Raw genomic sequence first — 22048 nt, 5'->3', positions numbered from 1 at the left:
CCCCGTCCCCGACTGCGCCGGCGGCCGACGCCACTGCCCCTCCCGTCGCCGCCCTTCTCCACCCCGACCTCGTCGCCGCCCCACCTCTGCTTCGCCGGTGAGCCCCCTGCTGCTGCTTTGCTACTACCGCTGGCGCTTGCTGCTTGCTGCCACCGCTGCCGCTGGTTGCCGCTTCCTACTGCTGCCGCTGGTTGCTGCTTCCTGCTGCTGCCGCTGCTTGCTACTTGCTGCTGCTACATTAGGTTAGTTAGTTCAGGGTTTAGATGGATAGATTAGTTAGATATATAAATAGTTAGATAGATGGATTGTAAGATATAAAAATTTTGTTGATAGGTTAGCTGAGAAAAAAATTGTTGTTGATATATAGATGGATAGATGAGTGAATACTACATCATGATATATAGATGGATAGATGATGATGATGAATATGTGACGAATAGATGATGAGTCCCTATAGTTTTTTTGCCTACATGATGCAAAAATAAATGAATGCATGTTTAAATGTTTTAAATATGCTCTATGAGTTGTGATGTTCTAATTTTGTTGCTTGGTTCATGGAGAAAGTAATTTTCCACACTCCCCTATTAAATATCTACTTCAACATTTATTAGTTAACCGAACTAATGCACGCAACAATTTCCATTATACTTGTAGGGAAAAGATCTGAACATATCTATGGATGATGAATTGAGATGGGTTTCCATGGGTTTTGACCCTGTCGTCATGACATGTAAAAAGTATGATGTGAATGGGTAGCGCTTCCATACAGAGGAGCACCAAAACAGCCGCCCCGATCCCAAAACTATAAATACAGGAGTGTACACCCCCGGTCAAAATTCAGTAGACTACTACGGGAGGGTACAAAATATATACGAGGTTAAATTCCGCCAGGGGCGTGAGACCCTAAGTCTGCCTGTGTTCAAATGCCGATGGTTCGATCCGCGGGAGGGGGTAAAACATACGCCTTCCATTGGTTTGGTCGAAGTTAAACCATCAACCGTCTATGCCGGAGCCGATCTCTTCATTGCGGCTACCCAAGCTACACAAGTATATTTTCTGCCTTACCCATGCCAGAAAGTGTATCTAAAGGGTTGGGAAGTTGTGTTCAAGGTGTCGCCACATGGTAAGCTACCAGACCCGAATGAAGACGATTACTACAACATTACCCCACGACATACGAGGGAGTGTTCTATCAAGAGCAACCTGATGATGATGATGATGATGATGTGGTTAGAAACGATGACGCTAGACCATTGGGTGATGATGATGTGGACCCAAACTTCCACGATGCACGGAATGATGGTGAGACCATCGTCAATGAAAATGACATACTTATGCTAGAAAAGTTAAACGAAGACGCTGACGACAAGGAAGAGCCTCCACCTCCGTCGGACAACAAAGATGATATGATTGATAGTGATGATGAGACGGACCGAGAAAGAGGTTACAACAGTGATGATTCATATGGGTTCTAGCAGATGTATGTTTCAAGTATTTTTTTCTATAGTTGAGGAATATGCCTTTTTATGCATTTTTATTAATGTGTTTATTATCATGCCTTTTCCTTCATTTCATTAATTTACTAATTGCTTTTTCTCTTTTCAATGCAGGTTCGTGGAACATGGGCAAGTGGAAGGCCGACGGCGTGGGTTTCCTACGCAAGGTCGTCGGCCTGCCTAGTCGGAGTGGTCGAGCACGTAATCCTCCCCCTCGGTTACTTGACGATGACTCCTCACAGGGAGGTCGAGGGAGAGGTGCCCCTAGAGGAGGAGGGGGCGGGGGGAGAGCCTCTAGAGGACGAGGTGCTGGGGGGAGAGCCACTACAAGGGGTCGCGGCTAGAAAGAGCGCACCCTCACCGACTTAGGGGTGTTGTCTTTGAGGCCCTCCTCTAGTGAGGTACCCTCCTCTAGTGAGGCAGGCGAGGAGGAGGAGGAGGAGGTGGAGGAGGAGGCAGGCGAGGAGGAGGAGGAGGAGGAGGTTGGGGAGGGGGAGGCATGCGAGGAGGAGGGTGGTGGCGGGGATGATGGTGGTGACGGGAAGGGGGTTGACACGAAGGGGTGGCTGCGTGGCAACGCAAAGCTACCAAAGCAGGTTCCTGCTACTGAGGAGCAGAAGTGGCTCATTGAGCCCACGGGAAAAGAGTAAGTGGTTCATTATGTTGCTTGTCACATGCTTATTCCGGTTGTTATTTATTTTTCTTGTGACATGCTAATAGTTCATTCTTTTGCAGCAACTGGATATATTCTAAAGGGGTCCGTATTCCCAACGGCCTCATCACCGTCTTGCTGAAGTTATATTGGCCGGGGTTGTACTGTCATGATCCAGTCAGGCAGCCGGACCGTCGGGTTTTGGCCACGAGCTGGGACCACTGGGAAGCGGCTCGTCACGCGGACCATGAGACCCATGCCAAGGCCGTGATCACTACTTTCTGGGTGAGTTCTCTTCAGAAGCACAAGTCCATTCTAGTTTCATGAATGATTTAACTCATGGCTTCTCCCATTCTTGTTTCATGCATGATTGTAGAAATTCTATCGAGTTCTTCCGGAGCACAGGGCTAGAGCGGACTAGATTGTGTTGCACCAATGCAAGAAGAAGGCCCGCCAGATGCAGTACGAGGTGCGCTATGTGGCCATCTCCACATACTAGCACGACTATCTTGGTGTGAAGATGACCAAGGAAGAAGCGCGGAGGATGGGCATTACCTTGGAGAGGCCCGAGTTCTTGGCGTTAAGTATAAAAGATTTTTCATTATGCTTTCATATATTATGCTTTCATTACCTTGTGGTACATTATGCTTTATACTTTATGCTTCCATAACACCAATTTGGACACACCTACATGCCATTATGCTTTTATTATGTAGGTGTGTCCAAATTGGTGTTATGGAAAATACGAGTCCTGGGCGGCACTGGTGGATCTTTGGTGTGATGAGGCTGGAGCCTGGGCGGCTATGAGAACCAAAAATAAGGCTAACTGAGGGACGGAGGGAGTACATGCTCAGGGAAACCGAAACCACTATCTCCACAAGGTAGTTAATGTATGACTAACCCCATTAAACATTCTTCTTCTATTTACCATCACTTTCTTATGTATGACTAACCTCTGTTTGGTGGTGCAGGAGGAGAAACTGAAGCGGACGCTCTCACACATGTAGGCGTGGGAGATCGCCCATACGCGGAAGGACCCCAAGCCTGGCGAGCCCAAGTACTACGGCAAGAAGACCGCAGAGAGGAAGAAGGCCTACTCCGAAGCGTATCTGGAGTTACATCCTGACACACCTGACCCCATTGCGGCGCCTCTGGACGACATGGCGGTGGTGAGGATGGGGCCCAAGGAGCACGGTCGGGAGGCGCTTCTCGATGCTTTCATCACTCCTAGTATCTCCTACACACAGCTTCGTCGGATCGACCCGAGTCTGAGCCAGCGCACGAGCCAGCCAGTGACTAGTACACAGTAACTCTTTCAGGAGCAACAATCTGTAAGTATTTTCCCTCTTATCTTCATTTCTCACTTCATTTTCCGCATTTAGTAGTTTTATGAGTTCCATCATGTCATACCGTAGGCCTACATGGAGTACACACGCCAGGAGACCATGGCGTGGCATCAGAGGCTTTATGAACACCAAGTGCAGAGGGATAGCCAGATACAGCAGGCTTTTCAGGATATGGTGGCCGGCAGGTGTCCTCAGTTCCCTCCAGCACAATGCCCTCCAGCACAACCAATGCTGATGAGCTTTGAGGAGTTTGTGGCACAGACCGCTGGCCACTCGCCGGTTAGTTCATCCCTAATCTATTCACCCAAAGCATGTCATGCCTTTCAACACAGTCATATATCCCGTGCATATGTCTTTTCAACATCCAGGGAACATGTGGATCTACCGTTGGCGGTGGTCTTCGCAGCACTCCGGAGACACGGAGCCCGACCACTCCGATCCACGGAGGCGGAGGCGGAGGAGGAGGCGGTCTTGGCGGTAGCGCTGCCGCTAGCAGTGACGACCTGGGCTTCGGCGGTCTTGGCGGTGACGACCTCCGTGGTGCTCGACGTCCTGGCGCTTAAGCCTTTGGGTCACATTGTGGCGGTCTTGGTGGTGATGATACTTATATGCTTGTGATGTTTCTTATTGTTGTTTGTGAGATTCTTATGCTTGGTGGTAATGATACTTATATGTTTATGCTTTGCGATGCTTCTTATGATGTGTGATGATGAATTTGTTCTGTGAGGTTGCTGGGCCAGCTGTTATGTGATGCATATATTTGTTGTGTGGTGTATATATTCAAATGAATTGAGCTGAAACAAAACAGAAAAAAGAAAAAAAAACAGACAGAAACTATACCGACGGCTAGGCCGTCGGCATAGAGCTGATGTGAGCTCCTAGTGGCTGCCACATGGCAGGTCTATGCCGACGGCTTAGCCGTCGGCATAGTTTCAAACTAAGCCGACGGCTAAGCCGTCGGCATAGGCCTGCTCCAGGAGCTCCCAGTGGCTGCCACGTGGCAGGTCTATGCCGATGGTCTAGCCGTCGGCATAGTTTCAACCTAAGCCGACAGCTATGCCGACGGCCAGATCGTCGGCACAGACCTGCCACGTGGCGAGCAAGCATTGGTCAGCACTTGATGGCGGCCGCCGTTAGGCGATAACGTTGCCGACGGCCGGGGCCGTCGGCATATATGTACGGACGCCGTCGGGATAGGTCCTATGCCGACGACCTTTCTATGCCGACGGCATTCCTGGCTACGCCGACGGATATGTTGCCGACGGCCCTATGCCGACGGGTGTCGTCGGCATAGGCCTGTCCCGACGGCCTTTCAGGGCTATGCCGACGGCCCTGGCCGTCGGCATAGGGTGCGATTCCGGTAGTGAGCAGCCTATACATATCATTTTATATGACGGGGATTGTGCTATATTACCATGCTATAAAGGTAGAGCTAGGATATGTCTTTCTTGAACTGTGTGGACATGCTCATGGCGGAGGTGCTCTGTTTGTATGTTTTTTCAAGTAAAGTGGAGAAACTCCTGAATTGTGTCTTCAGAAATAGTTTACTGTTGTTGTGTCTTCAGATGCTGGTTACTGTGTTGGAATCTACCAAACTTCTGATCATTGTGTTTTTCTGGGCCTGGAGGTCTACGCCAAACCCCAGGGCAGGGTGGTTCGAACACCAGTGCAGTACGGGCTGGGACAGACATCATCTTGTCTCTGTCTCTACTAATTCAAATTACATGTAACTTATTCCCTCAAAAAAATTACATGTAATTTATTCAGTTCTACAGCAGCCAAGTGCGGGGCATCGCACCGATGACAGTGACTGCAATGAGGGTGAGATGCCGATGTTCGTGCCGGCGCCGGAGACTGTGACCACAACTCGGGGCAAGGTGCTGGTGTCAGCGACGTCGCTCGTGTTAGCCCCTTGAGTTTTGGACCTGCCGTGCTCTGGTTCTGGAAGCTGCCATTCCCATCGAGCCCCTCCAGCAGCCTTCAGGTGAGCGCACATCTTCTGCTCCATTAACGCAAGCATCCAGGGGTTCGACTACGTGGGCAGGAGCTCGGCTTGATTCACTTGCATATGTCTTTTTTCCTTTGTGGGCAGGAGCTCAGCTTTGTGATCAGTCATTTAAAGTATTTGAGAAACTTGAAGGGAAGCACATGGCAAAGCCATAATTACCTTTTAGTTATATTTCAAGTTGTAGGTAAGTTGAAATCAATCTGGAAAGCATCTTTCTATTGTAGATATTTTATTAGTGGCTTGAAGACTTACAACTCTGTTTGATGTTATAGAAATAGTGAGGTTATGCCACAATGCTGATAGACTTGGTACTTGTAGGATGGAGAGGAGAAGACTGAAAAGGATGTTGATATGAGGAATTCAAGGAAGTGGAAGAGGAAGAAAGTTCTGATGATGGTGATAATTAGGTTAGTACCTTAGAACTTTATATGCACTGAGGTTTTCTTTGGGGGTAGAAAATTGGGTTTTAAAAGGTTCATCATTTTGGTAAAATTGTGTATTGTATGTGTGCTCCTTCACATCAACAAATATGAAATGGATAGACCAGCTGATGCATAACTTAGTTGTCATCCATATTGTCAAGTTTAACTCATATATTCTCGCTCTGCATAATATCAAGTTTGACGACGATGATGATTGGAACCAAGAGGAGGAAGTACGTAAGTTTCCATCTATTCATATGGATGTTACCCTCGATGTACTGTGACCAAATATGTAATGCCTGGTTTGGTTTAACTATTTTCTTGTGTATCACTAGATAATCAGTTAACAAGTGTTGGCCATGGTGCATTGTTCTTATTTAGTTGTGGTTTTGTATGCCTCCCCCAGTTGCCGCTAAAACCCACCAAAAAAATAGCAAGAAAATTGATGGTGGGAGCTAGCAATGCCAGCAGTGCCTCCTTTAGGATTACAAAATCGGTAATCCTATCTTCGCTTGCATGTGACTGATGGTGATGCTACACAAGTTCTGAAGGCAGTGCCCTCCCCTTCAGCAGGTAACACGGATATATTAAAAACATTTTAACTTTCTGACATATTAGTTCAATTTTTTTTTGCATAGTACCTAGCAAATTCAGAAAGTGCACAAACAAATCTCATCAATATTTTGTGTTTTGCTTGTTCAGTCTTTTGAGGTAAGTTCTATTGTGTATTCCATTCTCTTCAGGAGATCTTGCTGGTTCTGCATGGCACAACTGGATTAAATATGCTACAGCAAGCGAAGGAGTTCAACGATGTAATTGCCACTCTGCTGTTCTGATGCTTGATTCATCAGCTATGTTTCTATTGGATACTAATAATGAGGGACTTTCTTGGGGTTCATACCAGGTTGTTGGAATCAAAGGATTCATCCTAATGAAATTAGACGGGACTGCTCGTGTTGGCTGTGTGTTATGGGCGATTTCCAATCCTTTATTGTAACAGATACAAATTCCAGTCCTGGATCTTAAATATACGACAACTAAACTTGCTGACCTGAATCCTGTCTCAGGTGAGTGTTCATAGACGAACTTGGAGTTCCAGCCAAGTTTGTTGGTGTCGGCGAAGGGGTGGAAGATCTCCAACCTTTTGATGCAGAAGCATTTGTTGAAGCCATTTTCCCATAAATTTGACCCAGTTATTAGTGTTTCTCATGTAACAAGATTTTGGCTAACATGCTACTCCCTCCGTTTCTAAATATATGTCTTTTTAGGAATTCTAATATGGACTACGTACGAAGAAAAATGAGTGAATCTACACTCTAGAATATGTCTACATTTATCCGTATGTAGTCCATATTCAAATCACTAAAAAGACCTATATTTAGGAATGGAGGGAGTAGAACTTGGTAGAAGCAATTTTTTCAACAATTACAGTTTTTTTGGTTCAGTCGTCGACTCGTCTGCCTGAATTGTTTCTGTCGTTGATCCTAACTATTCATACAGAAACAGAAGCAAGTACGGCCACAACCTCCAATACTACTACGACTGATGGCTATCCTCTACCCGTGAGTGTTATGCAAATTTGCGTAATTTAACTCCAGTGACGTGGATCTCATTATGTGGTAATTTTGTTTATGTAGAAATTGATGCGCTGGAATTAGTAAATCTGTTATCTTGTTTACAAGTGTGGTGATGCCGATTGTAGAAATTGGGCAATGTGGGATCTCCTATCCTCGTGCTGGTTTGATTTCTCTTTGTTCATCTGACTCATGAATCATGAGGCTATTCATGTCCAACTGAACACAAGCCTTTTTAAATACTTTTTTAATATATGCTACTTATGCTTATCTATGCTGAAACTGCATCTGCAAGGCACTGTTTGTCCTACGTTCCAGATCGATGCCGCTTTATTCATGGGTTGGGTTGCCAGTTTCAAGCCACTTAATTTTCGGGTTGCGATTGTTGTCTGTGTTGTTGAATAGTCCAGATCAATGATCTTGCGTCTGTAGGTTCTGACCTGGTAGTATCATGTATGTACTCAACAAAACGTCAACTGTCTGCCATGGTAGTATTATGATTCCTGGCTACCATGGTAGTATTATCTGTAGTGTTGGCCAGCATGTTTATTTCACAATTTTACATATCTTTTCTTCGTTTTGTGTTGGAAAGTTAAGCATGAACCATTTAAAGAATTCAAGAATATGACTCATGCTCATCTCCATGTCAATGCTAGGAGGAGAAAAACTGCATTCAGAGGGTTACGGAATGGCAATGGGTGGGTTACCTCCCAGGAGCAGATGACTGGCATGGTTAGTGATCACTAGGCCATGAATCTCATGGATCGCATGATACAGGTACATCAAGGAAATTGTAATAAGTTCATGGCACAACATATAATTTAAAGTTAGCTTTCTACATTAAATATCAGGAAAAAATTCTTGCAATTCATTTACATGATGGTCGGGAAATTCCTGTTAAATGAATCTTAACAATAAAGATACAGTCGTCTACATTTAGTTTGCTTTTCTATTGCTGGGTAATCTTCTTATGCCATCATTTTCTTAGTATTTTTATGGTGCAGGTATCTGGTCTAGATCCGACGGAGACAAGAAAAATCGTGCCGCTGCTTCTTCTTTCGATTGTAAGTGAATCCTTTGATGACAGTGCTATTTTTTGTTGTATTAATACTGCATCTGATTCACACACTTCATCTATCCTTGTTTGAGAAATTGTGCATGTTTTTGCTTCATTGGTCCAGGAAAATCCAGGTGAAAACTTTCAGGAACTCAGGACGACACGCATTGATTATATTTCATTGTGATGGCCGTTGCCGCCACAGCTACTATGGGTACAAGCAACTTCTATTTCGCTCGTCACCGGAAACCACCGCCCAGATCCATCTCTTCTCAACTATGCCGACGTGGTGGTCAGGGGCGCTTACAACTTGTGAGGGCCTGCGTTCTTGCTGTTGATCCGTGATGGCATGGCCTCCCCGCGCCCTAGCCGCATTCTAGCTGATGGTTTGGGTTTGCCGGTGGAGGGAGAGGGGGACGACCTCTGTCGCTCCTTCTCTCTAGCCTCTTCATCTTGATGAAGCCGTAGGAGTAGAGGGGCACGCGCGTGATGGATCTGCTCCAAGCACCTCAAGCCACGCATCTTCAAGGTGATCACTTCATCCACATTCAATCTCAGTTCCCGCGTTTACTCCGAGGAGAGTTCAAAAGCAGCAGGAGCAGTTGTTCTACTGCTGGTCGGAGGGAGAGCTTGGCAAGAGGGATAGAGGGAGCTCTACAACCACGATCTTGGCATACGACCCGATGGCATCATGCCCAAGTAAGCTTCTTCCATGTTCCAATTCTTGCACTTGATGGTCTTTTACTGTTAGAGCTTACGAAATCTTAGATGTTACTGACAAAAGACCGAGATACACTATTTCGGACTATATATTATTGAGCAAGTACGTTCGCAAAATTTTTTGGTCTCAGCAGGTTGGTGTTCATGTACAGGTTGCCATATGAGAATATACTGCGTATTCGTCAAATCTCAGAACAAATGGCCCATTCCGATCATAACTATTCCAAAAGCATTGATAGGCTTTTTTAAACATTAAGATATCTGAATATTGATCTCAGCAGTGTCCAAAATCCAAATGGTTATGTTTGTTCAGATTTTCCTCATTTTTATGTTCTTTGAATTAAAGTAGTGCTTGAGGTTAATAATAAATGATTGTTGGTAACTTAACTAGCTCCTGAGAATAATTTGTGATATAGCTTGCTCCTATATTTTCCATTGACAACGTTGCTTGTGGAGAGTAATAAGGATTTATCTAGCTCATGTATGTCTGAGCCTGAGACGGAGAGGACAACGGTTGTGGCTCCATTGATGATAGTGGTTGCGACGCAGAGCCGTATGAATGGACAGCAGGCAAGCCAAGCACTCCCTGGAAATCGCCGTGATTCCGGAATGGGTGGCGGGTCCCTGCCCCTACCACCCATGAAGCTGACAACGATCACCTGGCCTCGTGCGGCGGCTGCGGAGGAGAGGGAGGCAGGAGGGGGAGACTTGTAAGCGAGAACCAGCACGGAGGAGGAAGGAGACGCCTCAGGTGGAGATGATGACGATGGCCGTGCCTCCATCGCTGGCGGCGGTCATGACGTGCAGCTGCAGGACTAGACATCAGACAGGCGGAGTCGTTTCTGGGAGTTGCTTGCTTTGGTGGTGCTCTTGGGTTTACGATTTCAATATAATCCTATGGCGGAGTGGATGGTTAATGTTATTTCTCTGATATCACAATGTATCTTCTTGGCTCAAGTATTGAGAAAGTAGCATTGTCGCAGATGTATTTACTTAGTTTGATAAGATGGTGAAAATATCTGTAATTCAGACATGACAGAGAGTCAAATTTAAAAGTAGCTTTTATAGTCATAGCTAGCTTACTTTGGTTTACTTGGTCCATGTAGAGCTGGAATCTCGAAGCTACACTTTCAACCGGCTTGCTTTGGAAATCAAGTAAAACGAAAAGAATAGAGGTTTCAATTGTAACAATAGTTTAGTAGTGCTACAGATCTGTGGAGCGGGCAAGAATTATTGGTCAACCTTATAGCTTCTTATAGCTTCTATTTGTCATCTAGATGTTGTACATCAGGTACAGATCTGTTTAAGAAGGATTGTTGTACATCAGGTACAGCCTCTTATAGCTTCTATTTGTCATCTAGATGTTTAAGATGTTTGGTCTGATGATCTCCCTTCACATTTGCTTGTTTAAACAAACAGTAATTAAAGTTTACAGAATGCGAGAAAAATATATGCATAACTGGATCTGTGATTCGGTGATTTTTTGAATGTGAAGGTGCATTCTTACAAATTTTCTGCTCATGTTAGTTTAGCCCCTGGCTGCATTATACAGACAACATATTTAGATACTTTTGATTATAAAGATCTCTGACATGATCATATTGTTATTTTTAGCTTTTGGATTTGCATATAATGCTGACACCACATGGACTCTGAAGGAAGTTGTGCTAACTGCTAAGCTTTCCCTGCTTTTCCAGCTTGTGTGTTTCATTGATGGAGGAGGTATAAATCTGTTCCTTAAAGCGAGCAAATCAAAACAAAAATGCAGGAGGTATCCGACAACACTGACGATACGCCATTCCACTTAGACCTGAGGGCAACATCAAAGGACGCCACCGACAGCAGAGATCAACAAGTTCTTCACCGTCGGGGAGAAGGTGGAGGTCGAATGTTTCACCGTCAAGTGCAGACTTATCGTTCAGCTACAGTCACTTGATCATCGTCACAGACACCGCCACACTAAGAATTGTGCAGCTGCTCTACTTTCAGGTACAAAATTGGACATCATGTGAGGTGTTATGCTCAACCCCATCCAGTTCAAAGGCAACACTGGTGAGTATGCAAATGATATAGAGTGGGCACTGCAATAATACATGCTAATAGGCGCAGTTTCATCTCGAGCAGACGAGCACTGCAATAGTACATGCTACTCTCAGCGACTACTAACGTGAAGTTGCACTCAGGCTCTCGCATATACTAAAGAGGTACTGTCGATAAGTATCACCATTTAGTTTTTTTACAGTCTATAGATTTATTTATATGAACAATATTGATCTCAAGGATAACACTGTAGATTCCTCTATTCCTTCTGCTAATGTGACTGTAGCAACAGTCGCTCCCATTCAAACTTTTTTTAGGGAAACTACAACATGCATTTTGCTCACCTGAACATTAAATTAAGGAATGCAGAAGGTTCGGGGCCTGTGCGAATTATTCAAATTTTATATTTGTGCGAATGGAGAAACGCCTAAATTAGGCGGCAGAGTATAATTTACGCTCGTGGTTGCAGTGCGGCTTTTGGACATCCTTAGCACGATAAGCGCAAACATGAAAATTAGACGCCACCTTGGATTTGTCTGGTTGTTAACTTGTGGTCATTAAACACATATATATTGTGCTCTGTCCATATGCTCTAGAGCAAACAAGCAATGATAGTGGACTGCAGTTTCTGGGGTATCACGCCCATTTAAACTGATGGTGCAAGTTCAGGTCGGCCTTCCTTTTTTCCTTCAGATCTTTCTGTTTTAAGAATTTTACTATTATAATTATACTATTATATATTTATTTAGATATATGTTCAAATATTATTTTAGTTCACCCGAAAATACAAAGGATGCGGGAAAAATCACAATTTCTCTCTTTCCTAATATCATTGTCTGAATTTGTTTATCATGTTTTCTCTATTTCCTTCCTTACAGCAGTGTCATCAATGGAACAAATAAAGCCTATATAACTAGAAGGCCATTCCGATTCCAGTATGGTAAATATTCGATGGATGACAAAGGGTCCCGAGGGAGCTCGTTTGTGCTGACAACACTCAGCATATTCTGCAAATATCCTCTGAGTTCACCATCCATGAGCTGCAAGTCATGTTTTCTGGTGCTACAAGTATAAAAAGGTTCATGCTTTGTGGTATTAACCTTTTGTGCTGTTGTTCCAATACCTTTTGGAGTTTTGGCCTAAAAGGGCTCTCTGAAACACGGAGACAAACAAAGCTACAATTTGGAGTATGATTAAGCAGTCCAGTCAGCGTTACTAATCCCCACTTGAGCTTGACTGTATTTCCTGGCTTAATGTTTGAGATTCTATGGATAGCAAAAAATATGTACAGAATTTCATTTAAGTTTGAAAGCCAATCAATTCCATGCTTTGAGCTGGTAAGTGGTCCCTGTTCTGAATTGGTATTTGGATCCCAAACATAACTCCCTATGAACATATAAGGAAATTTTAGTTGTGAAACGACACTTGTTGTACATGCCATATTGCTATATGAGGGTGCTGCTATGTACATTTATAGATGCTTGCATTTGACTTCCGTTTTGATGTAACAATATACATGTAGTTTGTTGTCAATACTGTTGGGAGACCTTGTTAAAAGTTTATGTCCAACATTTAAAATTGGTTTTCCTTTTTTTTTCTACTTAATTATATACCCTTGTACATGTGAAACCCTACAATTTATTTAGAGCATGGAGGAGTTCTTTGTGTTGCAGACCCTCACCATATTCTACGAATATCGTCGAATTCACCATCCAAGAGTGGCAAGTCATGTTTCCAATTTTCTGGTTTTATAAGTAAAAAAAATGTTCATATATTCCATGGATGAGACCCTACAATGTATTTAGAACATCCGATCCACACATGTCTAATTTGAGCCATGGGTAGAACCATAATCATGAAAGGCGTCTCCATGAGTTGATGCCACACGATATGAGGGTACAAGGTAACTTTGATTGCATCTTCAAATCAATGAACCAAAGGGAGTAAATAATAAACAGGGTTTGTTTAAAAAAATATCAATCAGGATACAATCTTCTTTGTGACTGTTATTAAAATTGATCATCAAGATGATATTTTTGTGTCTACATGATCATATTATGAGCCCGTAGCAACGCACGGGCACTCTACTAGTATCATATTAAATATCATTGTATGTACCAATCACATAATTAACATGCAGTTGATATCCTATCTAATACTAAATTAACATGCAACTTACATGCAATTGATATTCTACCTAATATAAACACGGAATTAATTTTATCCCTAACATTAACATGCATTGCAAGTAGGCATTTACCAGGAGAGATATATAACATATATTTAAACTCAGCATGTTGTAGATAGTGTAAAATAGTCAAAAGAACCACGTGTTGAGTCAGCAAGAGTTCTCTGACCAAGTCTTCTTGATTGCTGCATCTGGGAATTAATAACTTGTAATGCGAACGGAACGTTCGCTGAATGCAGTATTCTTCATTTTGATTCGTTCCATCTGTCAGAGCATTCTCAGAATTCCGTGGTAATCTAGTAGGATAAGAGAGAGACTGAGACAACAAATGCACTGACTCTCAGAGAAACCGTTGGAGATGATGAGCCACCGCCGACTCTTCCTCGCTATTGTCTCCGTGCTGCTTCTCACAGCGTCGGGCGTGGCCGCGAACAACACATTGACACGGCGGAGTCGCATCGGCGGCGACCAGAAGCTGGTCTCGCCGGGGGACATCTTCCAGCTCGGCCTCTTCCCCCTCGCCGACAACACCAAGTGGTTCCTCGGCATATGGTTCACCGTCTCCCCGGCCGCCGTTATCTGGGTCGCCAACCGCGACCGCCCGCTCAACGCCTCGTCCTCCGGCATAGTCACGCTTACCGGCGCAGGAGACCTCGTGCTCCTCGACGCCGCAAGCAACAACGAGACCGTCTGGTCGTCCAACTCCTCGTCCTCGGCCGCGGCGGTCGCGCTGCTGGACGACAGCGGCAACCTCGTGCTCACGGACGATGCCGGCGCCATGCTGTGGCAGAGCTTCGACCACCCGACCAACACGTACGTGTCCGAGATGCGCATCGGAAAGGACGTTGGGACCGGGGCCGAGTGGTCCCTCTCTTCGTGGCGCCACGCCGACGACCCGTCAGCCGGCGACTTCCGCTACGTAATGGACACGCGGGGCTCGCCGGAGCTGCACATCTGGAGGAAGGGACGCAAGACGTACCGGACGGGACCGTGGAACGGGGTGCGGTTCAGCGGCATACCGGAGATGGCCACCTACAAGGGCATGTTCGGGTTCCAGTTCGCCGACACCGCCGACGAGGTCTCCTACATGTACCACGCGTGCGACGGCTCGCCGCCGTCCCGCGTTGTCCTCCATCAGTCTGGTGTGATACACCGCATGGTTTGGGACAGCGCGGCGCTCAGGTGGAGCAGCTTCTGGTCGGGGCCGAGGGACGAGTGCGACCGGTACGGCGTGTGCGGCGCGTTCGGCGTCTGCAACGAGGTCGACGCCGTGGTGTGCAGCTGCGTCTGGGGCTTCCTGCCGAGGTCGTCGGTGGAGTGGGGCATGCGGAACGCGTCCGGCGGGTGCGCCCGCAGCACGCCGCTGCAGTGCGGGGGCGGCGCCGGCGACGAGGACGGGTTCCACGCCGTGCGCGGCGTGAAGCTGCCAGAGACGCACGGCAGCAGCGTGGACCCCGGCGGCTCGCTCGAGGAGTGCGGCCGGAGGTGCCTGGCCAACTGCTCCTGCACGGCGTACGCCGCGTCGGACATCCGTGGTAGTGGTGGCGGCGGGAGCGGGTGCATTCAGTGGTTCGGCGAGCTGGTGGACACGCGGTTCATCGACGGCGGGCAGGATCTCTTCGTCAGGCTGGCAAAGTCCGACCTAGGTAATTAGCCCTCTCCAATATTTTCTCAGTTTTGCTAAGTCTCAGTCAGACTACGTTATGTCTCAGTCGATGCTCTATGCCTTTGATCTTGCATGAAGATTTGTACAAAACATTTTTTTTTCAGTTTTTTTCTTATATGTTACTTGACTGAGACTTCGTTAAGTCAATAGTTTTTTTATGAGAAAAACTTACGGACAACAGCTGAAAAACTACCCCCGAAACCGTTCGACAAATTTGTTTAATTGCACCGGGGAGGGGGGGGGGTGCCTTCCACATTGAAAAACCATATATATTTATCTCGGGATTTTTTATTCAAATTTGGTTGAATCATTTCGAGTAGTATAAATAGCCATTCTGAGATTTCCAAAAACAGGTTAGTCCAGTCCTTATCAATTGAAAACCAGAATAAAAAAATACTTTGGCTCTCACTGCACTAAGGTGTATACTCGCTAGAGTTTCTTGAATATATGATCAAATGGGATTGACCCGATCATAGAGCATGTGTAGAAAACAGTACTTCTCCTTACCAAGCAGACTAATGTTTATACCGAAAAGACTCTTTGGCGTTCGCTCGCTCGATCAAGCGAATCGACCCAACCCGCAAGCGCCTTTCAGAGAGACTTGTTTTATGGAAAACTCAATCATACAAAGTAGGACCCACCATGAGGCTAGTTAAAACGCTCCATCAAATCCACAACTAATCACCCCCCCCCCACCCGGATTTTTAGGGGGCGCCTTAATTTCCTCTTAATCCCATGTAGTAATCAATCATCTCCCTGAATTTCGGGAGAGGGGGCACACAAATTTTCTCTAATCCCAAGTAATCACGCCAACTAGTTCCTCATTTCCAGTTTCCTATTTGAACGGTCTGAAACCAATCACTCGAACAAGCGCGTGCTTTAGTTATCCCATGTTTATACTTATCATAATCTCTTGAATTTTCCTTCCTAAAGAAGTGTCATGGTTCCTAAACCAGACTGAAAAACTGCGGTGAATGATGTTCTTTCACTTTCGAGGAAAAAAAAATCCAACTTAAAGACTAAATTTGAGGGCCATCCAGGGTTGCTGGCGCAATCCGAGGGTATTTTTTGTATTTGCACGCTCGTCGCGAGAGTTTTGAGTACTTGTGGGCCAGATACAGGCTTCGTATGATAAAGTTATAACATTTTTAGTGAACACACATCTCTTCTTCCCCTTTACCAAGAGTTGTTTTTTTAGAACGAAGGCTCAGCTCGAGCCCAACTTTGAATTATTAAAGTCATCAACTGGCCAGGATTACAACAACCAAAACTTACAAAATCGAAAGAAAGAAACAACTAAAAAAGGTACATAGTGCTACACAAGCAGCTAACAAGCTTCCTACCATCAACAAGCAAAGATGAAGAATCTAAGGCACAAGTATAGCTTGAAGATGATGAAGCCCTCCACCAAGAGTTGATTTGCAATAGCTCAGTGCCTGGTAGTTGGAGTGCCAAATAAATGTTGATTTTCTCCACCAAACAATAACATCGAAAATATCATGAAAGCATATAAACATACTTAGTTATATATAGGATAACTAGCTAGCAGACCTGTATTAGCTGGACCTCATTCAAACCTACCTAAGAAATGATAATAAACGTACTTCTTTTTTCCCCGCAAAAGAAACATATTTCTTCTTTTGGGAAACACCTATTACAATAGATGCACACATGTACACACTCACACCGCCGAATGCACCTAAAACATTCTACGACTCGCGTATCTCAGGAAATTAAGCCATGCAAAGAAAATGAATACAGGACTCCACAAAAGTTTGGAATATTTTGGACAATAGATAGGAATTGAACCAGATCAATTTGACCAAGTAAGATTATTTGTCCCAAATAGATTGGTTCGGTGTCACAGTACCCATCCCATGCTTCTCTGTCAAGACGTAGTGTCACATTAATTAACCTGCAGTACATTGAATGTTCTAAAATACTACCAGTCTTCCAGGATGCTGTTTGTTTGACTTTGCTCCTTCTCCCTGCCAATCAATTCCGAAATGGACACCAGCTTATTCAGTAAGAATTCAGTGTGACTATTCATGGATTTATCTCCCGTCTTTATCGGTGTCTAGCGTGTGGTTGCAGAAGTGCTCGCGTGTTGCCTCCTTAGTCGTGTACATCCTTTTCGTCTCATAAGAAAGACCTGCAACTTTCAGGTCCAGGACTCACCCGAGATGCACATCCAAAGAAAATTATGCAACGTCTCTGAACTTGGTAAATAATAAACTATGTAAATAGATGTGCAAGGAAGCCTCTCTCTATGTTACTTTCGTGTTAGTTTTTGTTAGAACAAATAATTAAACAATTACTCCCTCTGTATCAAAATATAAGACAATTTTCAACATTATCGCATTGTAAAACAATGTATTGTCTATGTCTTATATTTTGATACGGAGGGAGAGTACTATGCATTTTTTGAATACAAAATCATAACCACAAAAAAATATGTTGAAAGACAAATCTTGTGACATCAATTTTATGTTACATGAAGTATATATTAATATACCCAGCAAATAAGGTAGAGTATATATTAATAGAGTAATTGTCGGTCAAACAATTGACCTAACGAACCAAATACATTGACTTTAACTATGGATTAGTCAAAGGCAAATCATGTTGGAACTTCTGGTTCAAGGAAGGCAAGGGCGTGTTCGGGAGCTCTTCATGGTAGGAAAATCTTCAACTCCAGCGCCACAAATCCCGCTCCAGCTTCTGACGATCGATCCCGGAGTCAGCAATCCGTTCGGCGTCACGGCTTCTCGCTCGCATGAGGGAGCGAGCCAGAAGCCCATAAAATCACCCCTTTGTGGCCCATGAGGAGCAGGCTGATAGTCCAAAACGTTTGGAAAAGATGGGCTGGGCCATAGGCCTGGTCGGGAAAGACTGCTGGCGGCAAGAGAGAGGACCTGGGAGCGAATACGTGATGATCGAGCGACCGAGTCACTTGGCGGTGGCAGGGCAATGTAATTTTCTTCAACTCCCGCTTCCTAGTTTTGGTGGAGCTCAGTTTTCCCAACTCCTCCGATTATGCAAATTTGCATTATGCCAATCGCCAGCTTCTGTCTCGTATAACCCGGAGTTGACCCGTTCGGGTGCACTCCGGTCCTGGAGCCAAGGATTTGAGAAGCCAGAGAGATGCCGAACACGCCCTAAGTCGATCTTATTCATCGTATATCTTATATTTAATAGTTGTGGCACTTTTTGAGCCATCAGTTAATTCTAGAAAAGAATTGATCTGACCAGTTGATGTTATAAGTTAAGTCAATCTGTATATTGCAAAGTCGCACCAAGTGATCTCCACGTCCTCCCGCAGCCGTGTAATTCACCGAGATACCAAACAAAAATTATGGATGACTTATAGTTCTTTTTTTTTGCGGGAAATGGATGACTTCTAGTTAATCAAGGCTGCCCATGGAATTTTGGCATATGTAGATGTGTTTTAGCAAAACTGTTTTTATGAAAGAGAGGAATCATGTGCAGTTGAGCCATAAATAAATATCATATTGCTAAATGAAGATATAGCCTCCACACAACGTCACTACTTAAAAACTATAAATCATACACTAACTAGGACTCTGAATGAGGGTTTAATTTTCATTTTCCTCTAAATAGGACATTATCGAAGGAAAACAATTAACTTTGACCCTATAGCTAATCAAACATGCCGGTGTAAGTGCACAGAATGATATTTTCAAGCACTGTTGTGTCCTTATCAATCGCCTACCAGGACAAACATGTCAAGCTCACACATTATGATCGGTGCACTTCACTCTACTCATGGATCCGGCAATTTTCACCCATTATATTTAGCTCAACGCAGACACTGCACCTGCATCTCCAGAGCCAGTCAAGACTAAGAAGTTTGTCGCAGTCATCACTATATTGATAATAGGGTTTGGGTTACTTCTGCTATGGCTTGGCTTCTTGATTTGGAAAAAGGTCTGGCGCGGCAAAGAAGGTAAGAGTCATTGGTGTGTTTCGGAAGGACAATCTGAAACTGCTACTTGCTCTATTGCTCATGTATATCATGTAGCTTCCTTCTCGATTTTTTTCAGCTACCATGATTGATGACATCATGATAGGCGACTGCCCGACGTACCATTTCGAAACCATTAGAGGCGCCACAGGAGGATTCTGCCCCGAGAACGAAATCGGGCGTGGTGGCTTCGGCATTGTTTACAAGGTGATACTGATTTACACATTGCAATAGTACAATCCATCTATGTCAATCAGAACTGAAATTTCCTGCGGTCATATAAACAACAGTTAGATAGTAGCTAGTACTAGGCATGTAGTAGTTGTATGACACACTAGATGATTCTCCTAAGAAAGTAGCTAGGAAATATTTTTACTGCAACCCAATAAAAATGATTTACATTATAATCTTTAGGTTAGAAGAATTTCGGCAATAAATAAATTTAATACATTAATGAAAAAATATCTCAATTCTGATAATATATTGCATTCCCTCATTCATTTACTTCGACCCATCTCCAAAAAGTCTTCTAGCAATGTAGATTTTTCGAGGAAAATTTGCTTCAATATTTGTGAATATATAGAGGACCATCCAGCCAATACTTCTATTAATGTCTTGCCTTCTTTGCTTCCAATTTTCACCCTTTAATCCAAATCCCAACGATTAATACGTAGCGCCAACTCCAATCAATTCCGCGTGCCACATGCATAAGATGATAGGCCAATGACATGTGTTTGTCTAAAAAGATTATATGCATTATTGGATTAATTATGTTGTGGAACACATGCATGACTTGGTGAGATGGGAGGCTGTGTGTTGAGAGACTAATTGAACTATATTTACCAGGGTCAAATGCAAGATGGCCAGGAAATTGCAGTGAAGAAGTTGTCAACTGACAACAGAGTGCAAGGCCTGAAAGAGTTCAAGAATGAGGTGGACCTCATTGCCAGGCTGCAACATCGCAACCTTGTACGCCTGCTTGGTTGCTGCATCCATTCCTCTGACAGGATACTCGTCTACGAGTACATGAGTAACAAGAGCTTAGACAACTTCATCTTTGGTGCGTGTCTACTTACCCCCAGTTAGCAAAACACTTGCCACCATTTGTACCGTCAGAACTCAACTCAAAAAATTAAATCATGCAAAATTGCCAACAGATCTGAGGAGGCGTGCCACTTTGAGCTGGAAGACTAGGATGGACATCATCCTTGGCATTGCCAGAGGGCTTCTCTACCTTCACCAGGACTCGAGGCACACTATGATCCACCGAGATCTCAAGGCGGCCAATGTTCTCCTTAATGGGGAGATGGTCGCCAAGATATCAGATTTCGGAATCGCAAAGCTGTTCAGCAACATCGGCAACAACCTGGATTCCACCGTCACGGAAAGGATTGTTGGGACATAGTAAGAACTACAACTATGCATAACTGAACCAATGGTCAAGTACTATAATTTACATCAAATTTTCTTTCTATAGCTGGATTTTCTAACGTTTTTTGTATGGTGTCATGCGGTGACAGTGGTTACATGGCACCCGAGTACGCCATGGATGGCATGGTATCATTCATGCAGGATGTGTACAGCTTTGGTGTGTTGCTGCTGGAGATTGTCACTGGGAGGAGGAACCAACGGAATTTCAACCTCATAGCTCATGTAATCAATCAATTACCTTTCATGCAAGAGGAAAAAGAGATTTATGTGATTCCATAACACTTATTCTAATTTGAAATTCCGTGCCTAGACATCTAAGTCTCAAGCTTGTTGACCGTAACAAAATAGAATAAAATTTTGCAGGCATGGAAGCTATTTGAAGAAAACAAATGCCTCAAGCTCCTTGACCCAACTATGTGCGATGACTGCTCCCTAGCGGAGCTAGAGCAGGCATCGACGTGCATCCAGGTAGGGCTGTTGTGCGTTCAAGAGAGCCCGAGCCAACGCCCGCAAATGGCTGTTGTGATCCCCATGCTGTCACAACAACAGGTGCCAGGGCGGCCACTTCGGCCGGTGGTCTGCATGCCGGTGATCACTCCGGCTGACCTTCGCGACATGAAGGAGGACACGTCTGGCAACTTCGAGATGGTCATTACGGACCTTGAAGGCCGGTAGCTAAAATGTATGGATGAACAGATGCATGTCAAGCTGGAACCGAAGATTGAAGGCATTATTAGTGACTGTTTAAATGTAATCGGGTAGGACAGGTGCATGCACTCGGTGGCATGGATCTACACAAGTGTGACCTCTTAATCTGTAAAATAATGCCTAGGTTATTCACGGAGACTGCTAAAAAAAATAAAGTTCGATAAAATTTCAAATGATTGCATTTGCATGTGTACAAATTTGATAATAGTGGATCAAGGGTTAAGTCATGGCCCACATTTTTGGTCTAAGAGACACCTATTCATAAGATCTGGGCCACTGATGCCCTGCATATTCGACTTCCTCTACGTCTATAGCAATTGTACTGGTATGTGTAAGCGTGATAAAGAGTAGAATCATGTTCGACTCACATGTCATGTACCTTAGTTGTAGACCAAGTTTGAAATTGGCATGTACCATACAAAACTAATCTAAGGTAAAAACCTAGTTTAGGAGGTAATCAACGCTAAATTATAGAGCATATTTTGTTGTTTACCATTTAAGTTTCAGATATTTCATTGTCTATCTTCTCCAAACAACATGGACATAGGGGAGGTTGACTCGATCTGTATCGTCGGCTAAAACTAAGACAGATGGTAGGAAGTTCAAAAGGAACGAGATGGACCTAAAGGGGGTGATCAATAAGTACAATGACAAATTTAATTGATTATTACAAAGTTCTTAAAAAAGTGGTATATAAAGGCGAGCACGAACAATATTGCTAGGTTAGATAACAAGTGTAGTGAATTGGTCACAAT

The 22048-nt window shown here is 44.3% G+C and overlaps 1 protein-coding gene and 1 long non-coding RNA gene across 4 annotated transcripts in view; both read left to right on the top strand.

Moving 5' to 3' along the window:
* Positions 1 to 12219, top strand: part of LOC119352922 — a 17418-nt gene extending 5199 nt beyond the window's left edge. Inside the window, exons 3-17 of one of the 2 annotated variants that reach the window (XR_005170270.1) lie at positions 5145 to 5478; positions 5587 to 5686; positions 5821 to 5909; positions 6122 to 6161; positions 6331 to 6497; positions 6668 to 6736; positions 6829 to 6991; positions 7425 to 7486; positions 8155 to 8275; positions 8487 to 8562; positions 8680 to 9254; positions 10973 to 11264; positions 11400 to 11479; positions 11785 to 11984; positions 12194 to 12219. This is a non-coding gene — a long non-coding RNA (uncharacterized LOC119352922). The remainder of the gene's footprint in view (positions 1 to 5144; positions 5479 to 5586; positions 5687 to 5820; positions 5910 to 6121; positions 6162 to 6330; positions 6498 to 6667; positions 6737 to 6828; positions 6992 to 7424; positions 7487 to 8154; positions 8276 to 8486; positions 8563 to 8679; positions 9255 to 10972; positions 11265 to 11399; positions 11480 to 11784; positions 11985 to 12193) is intronic. The other variant, XR_005170271.1, reaches the window with a different exon arrangement.
* A 1580-nt stretch (positions 12220 to 13799) lies between these two features.
* On the top strand, positions 13800 to 21469 carry LOC119358732 (receptor-like serine/threonine-protein kinase SD1-8). 2 transcript variants are annotated; one of them, XM_037625164.1, is made up of 7 exons: positions 13800 to 15149; positions 18999 to 19136; positions 19234 to 19361; positions 20001 to 20214; positions 20312 to 20558; positions 20675 to 20807; positions 20949 to 21469. In XM_037625164.1, the coding sequence occupies exons 1-7, from the start codon at positions 13862 to 13864 to the stop codon at positions 21258 to 21260; spliced, it is 2460 nt and encodes an 819-aa protein (XP_037481061.1). In that variant the 5' UTR covers positions 13800 to 13861; the 3' UTR covers positions 21261 to 21469. The 2 variants fall into 2 exon arrangements, with proteins under 2 accessions (XP_037481061.1, XP_037481062.1); XM_037625165.1 differs by lacking the exon at positions 18999 to 19136.
* The last annotated feature ends 579 nt before the right edge of the window (positions 21470 to 22048 follow it).

The sequence above is a fragment of the Triticum dicoccoides genome, chromosome 2A (assembly GCF_002162155.2).
Source record: "Triticum dicoccoides isolate Atlit2015 ecotype Zavitan chromosome 2A, WEW_v2.0, whole genome shotgun sequence".
NCBI lineage: Eukaryota > Viridiplantae > Streptophyta > Magnoliopsida > Poales > Poaceae > Triticum > Triticum dicoccoides.
Note: the sequence above shows the minus strand (reverse complement) of the source record. Positions and strands in the feature narration are given on the sequence as shown.

Excerpts from the sequence above, each read along its gene's own strand:
- LOC119358732 (XM_037625164.1), top strand. The coding sequence starts at position 13,862 with ATGATGAGCCACCGCCGACTCTTCCTCGCTATTGTCTCCGTGCTGCTT. Across the intron at positions 20,215-20,311 it reads CTTAGACAACTTCATCTTTG|ATCTGAGGAGGCGTGCCACT; the intron begins GTGCGTGTCTAC and ends AATTGCCAACAG. Across the intron at positions 20,808-20,948 it reads ATTTCAACCTCATAGCTCAT|GCATGGAAGCTATTTGAAGA; the intron begins GTAATCAATCAA and ends AAAATTTTGCAG.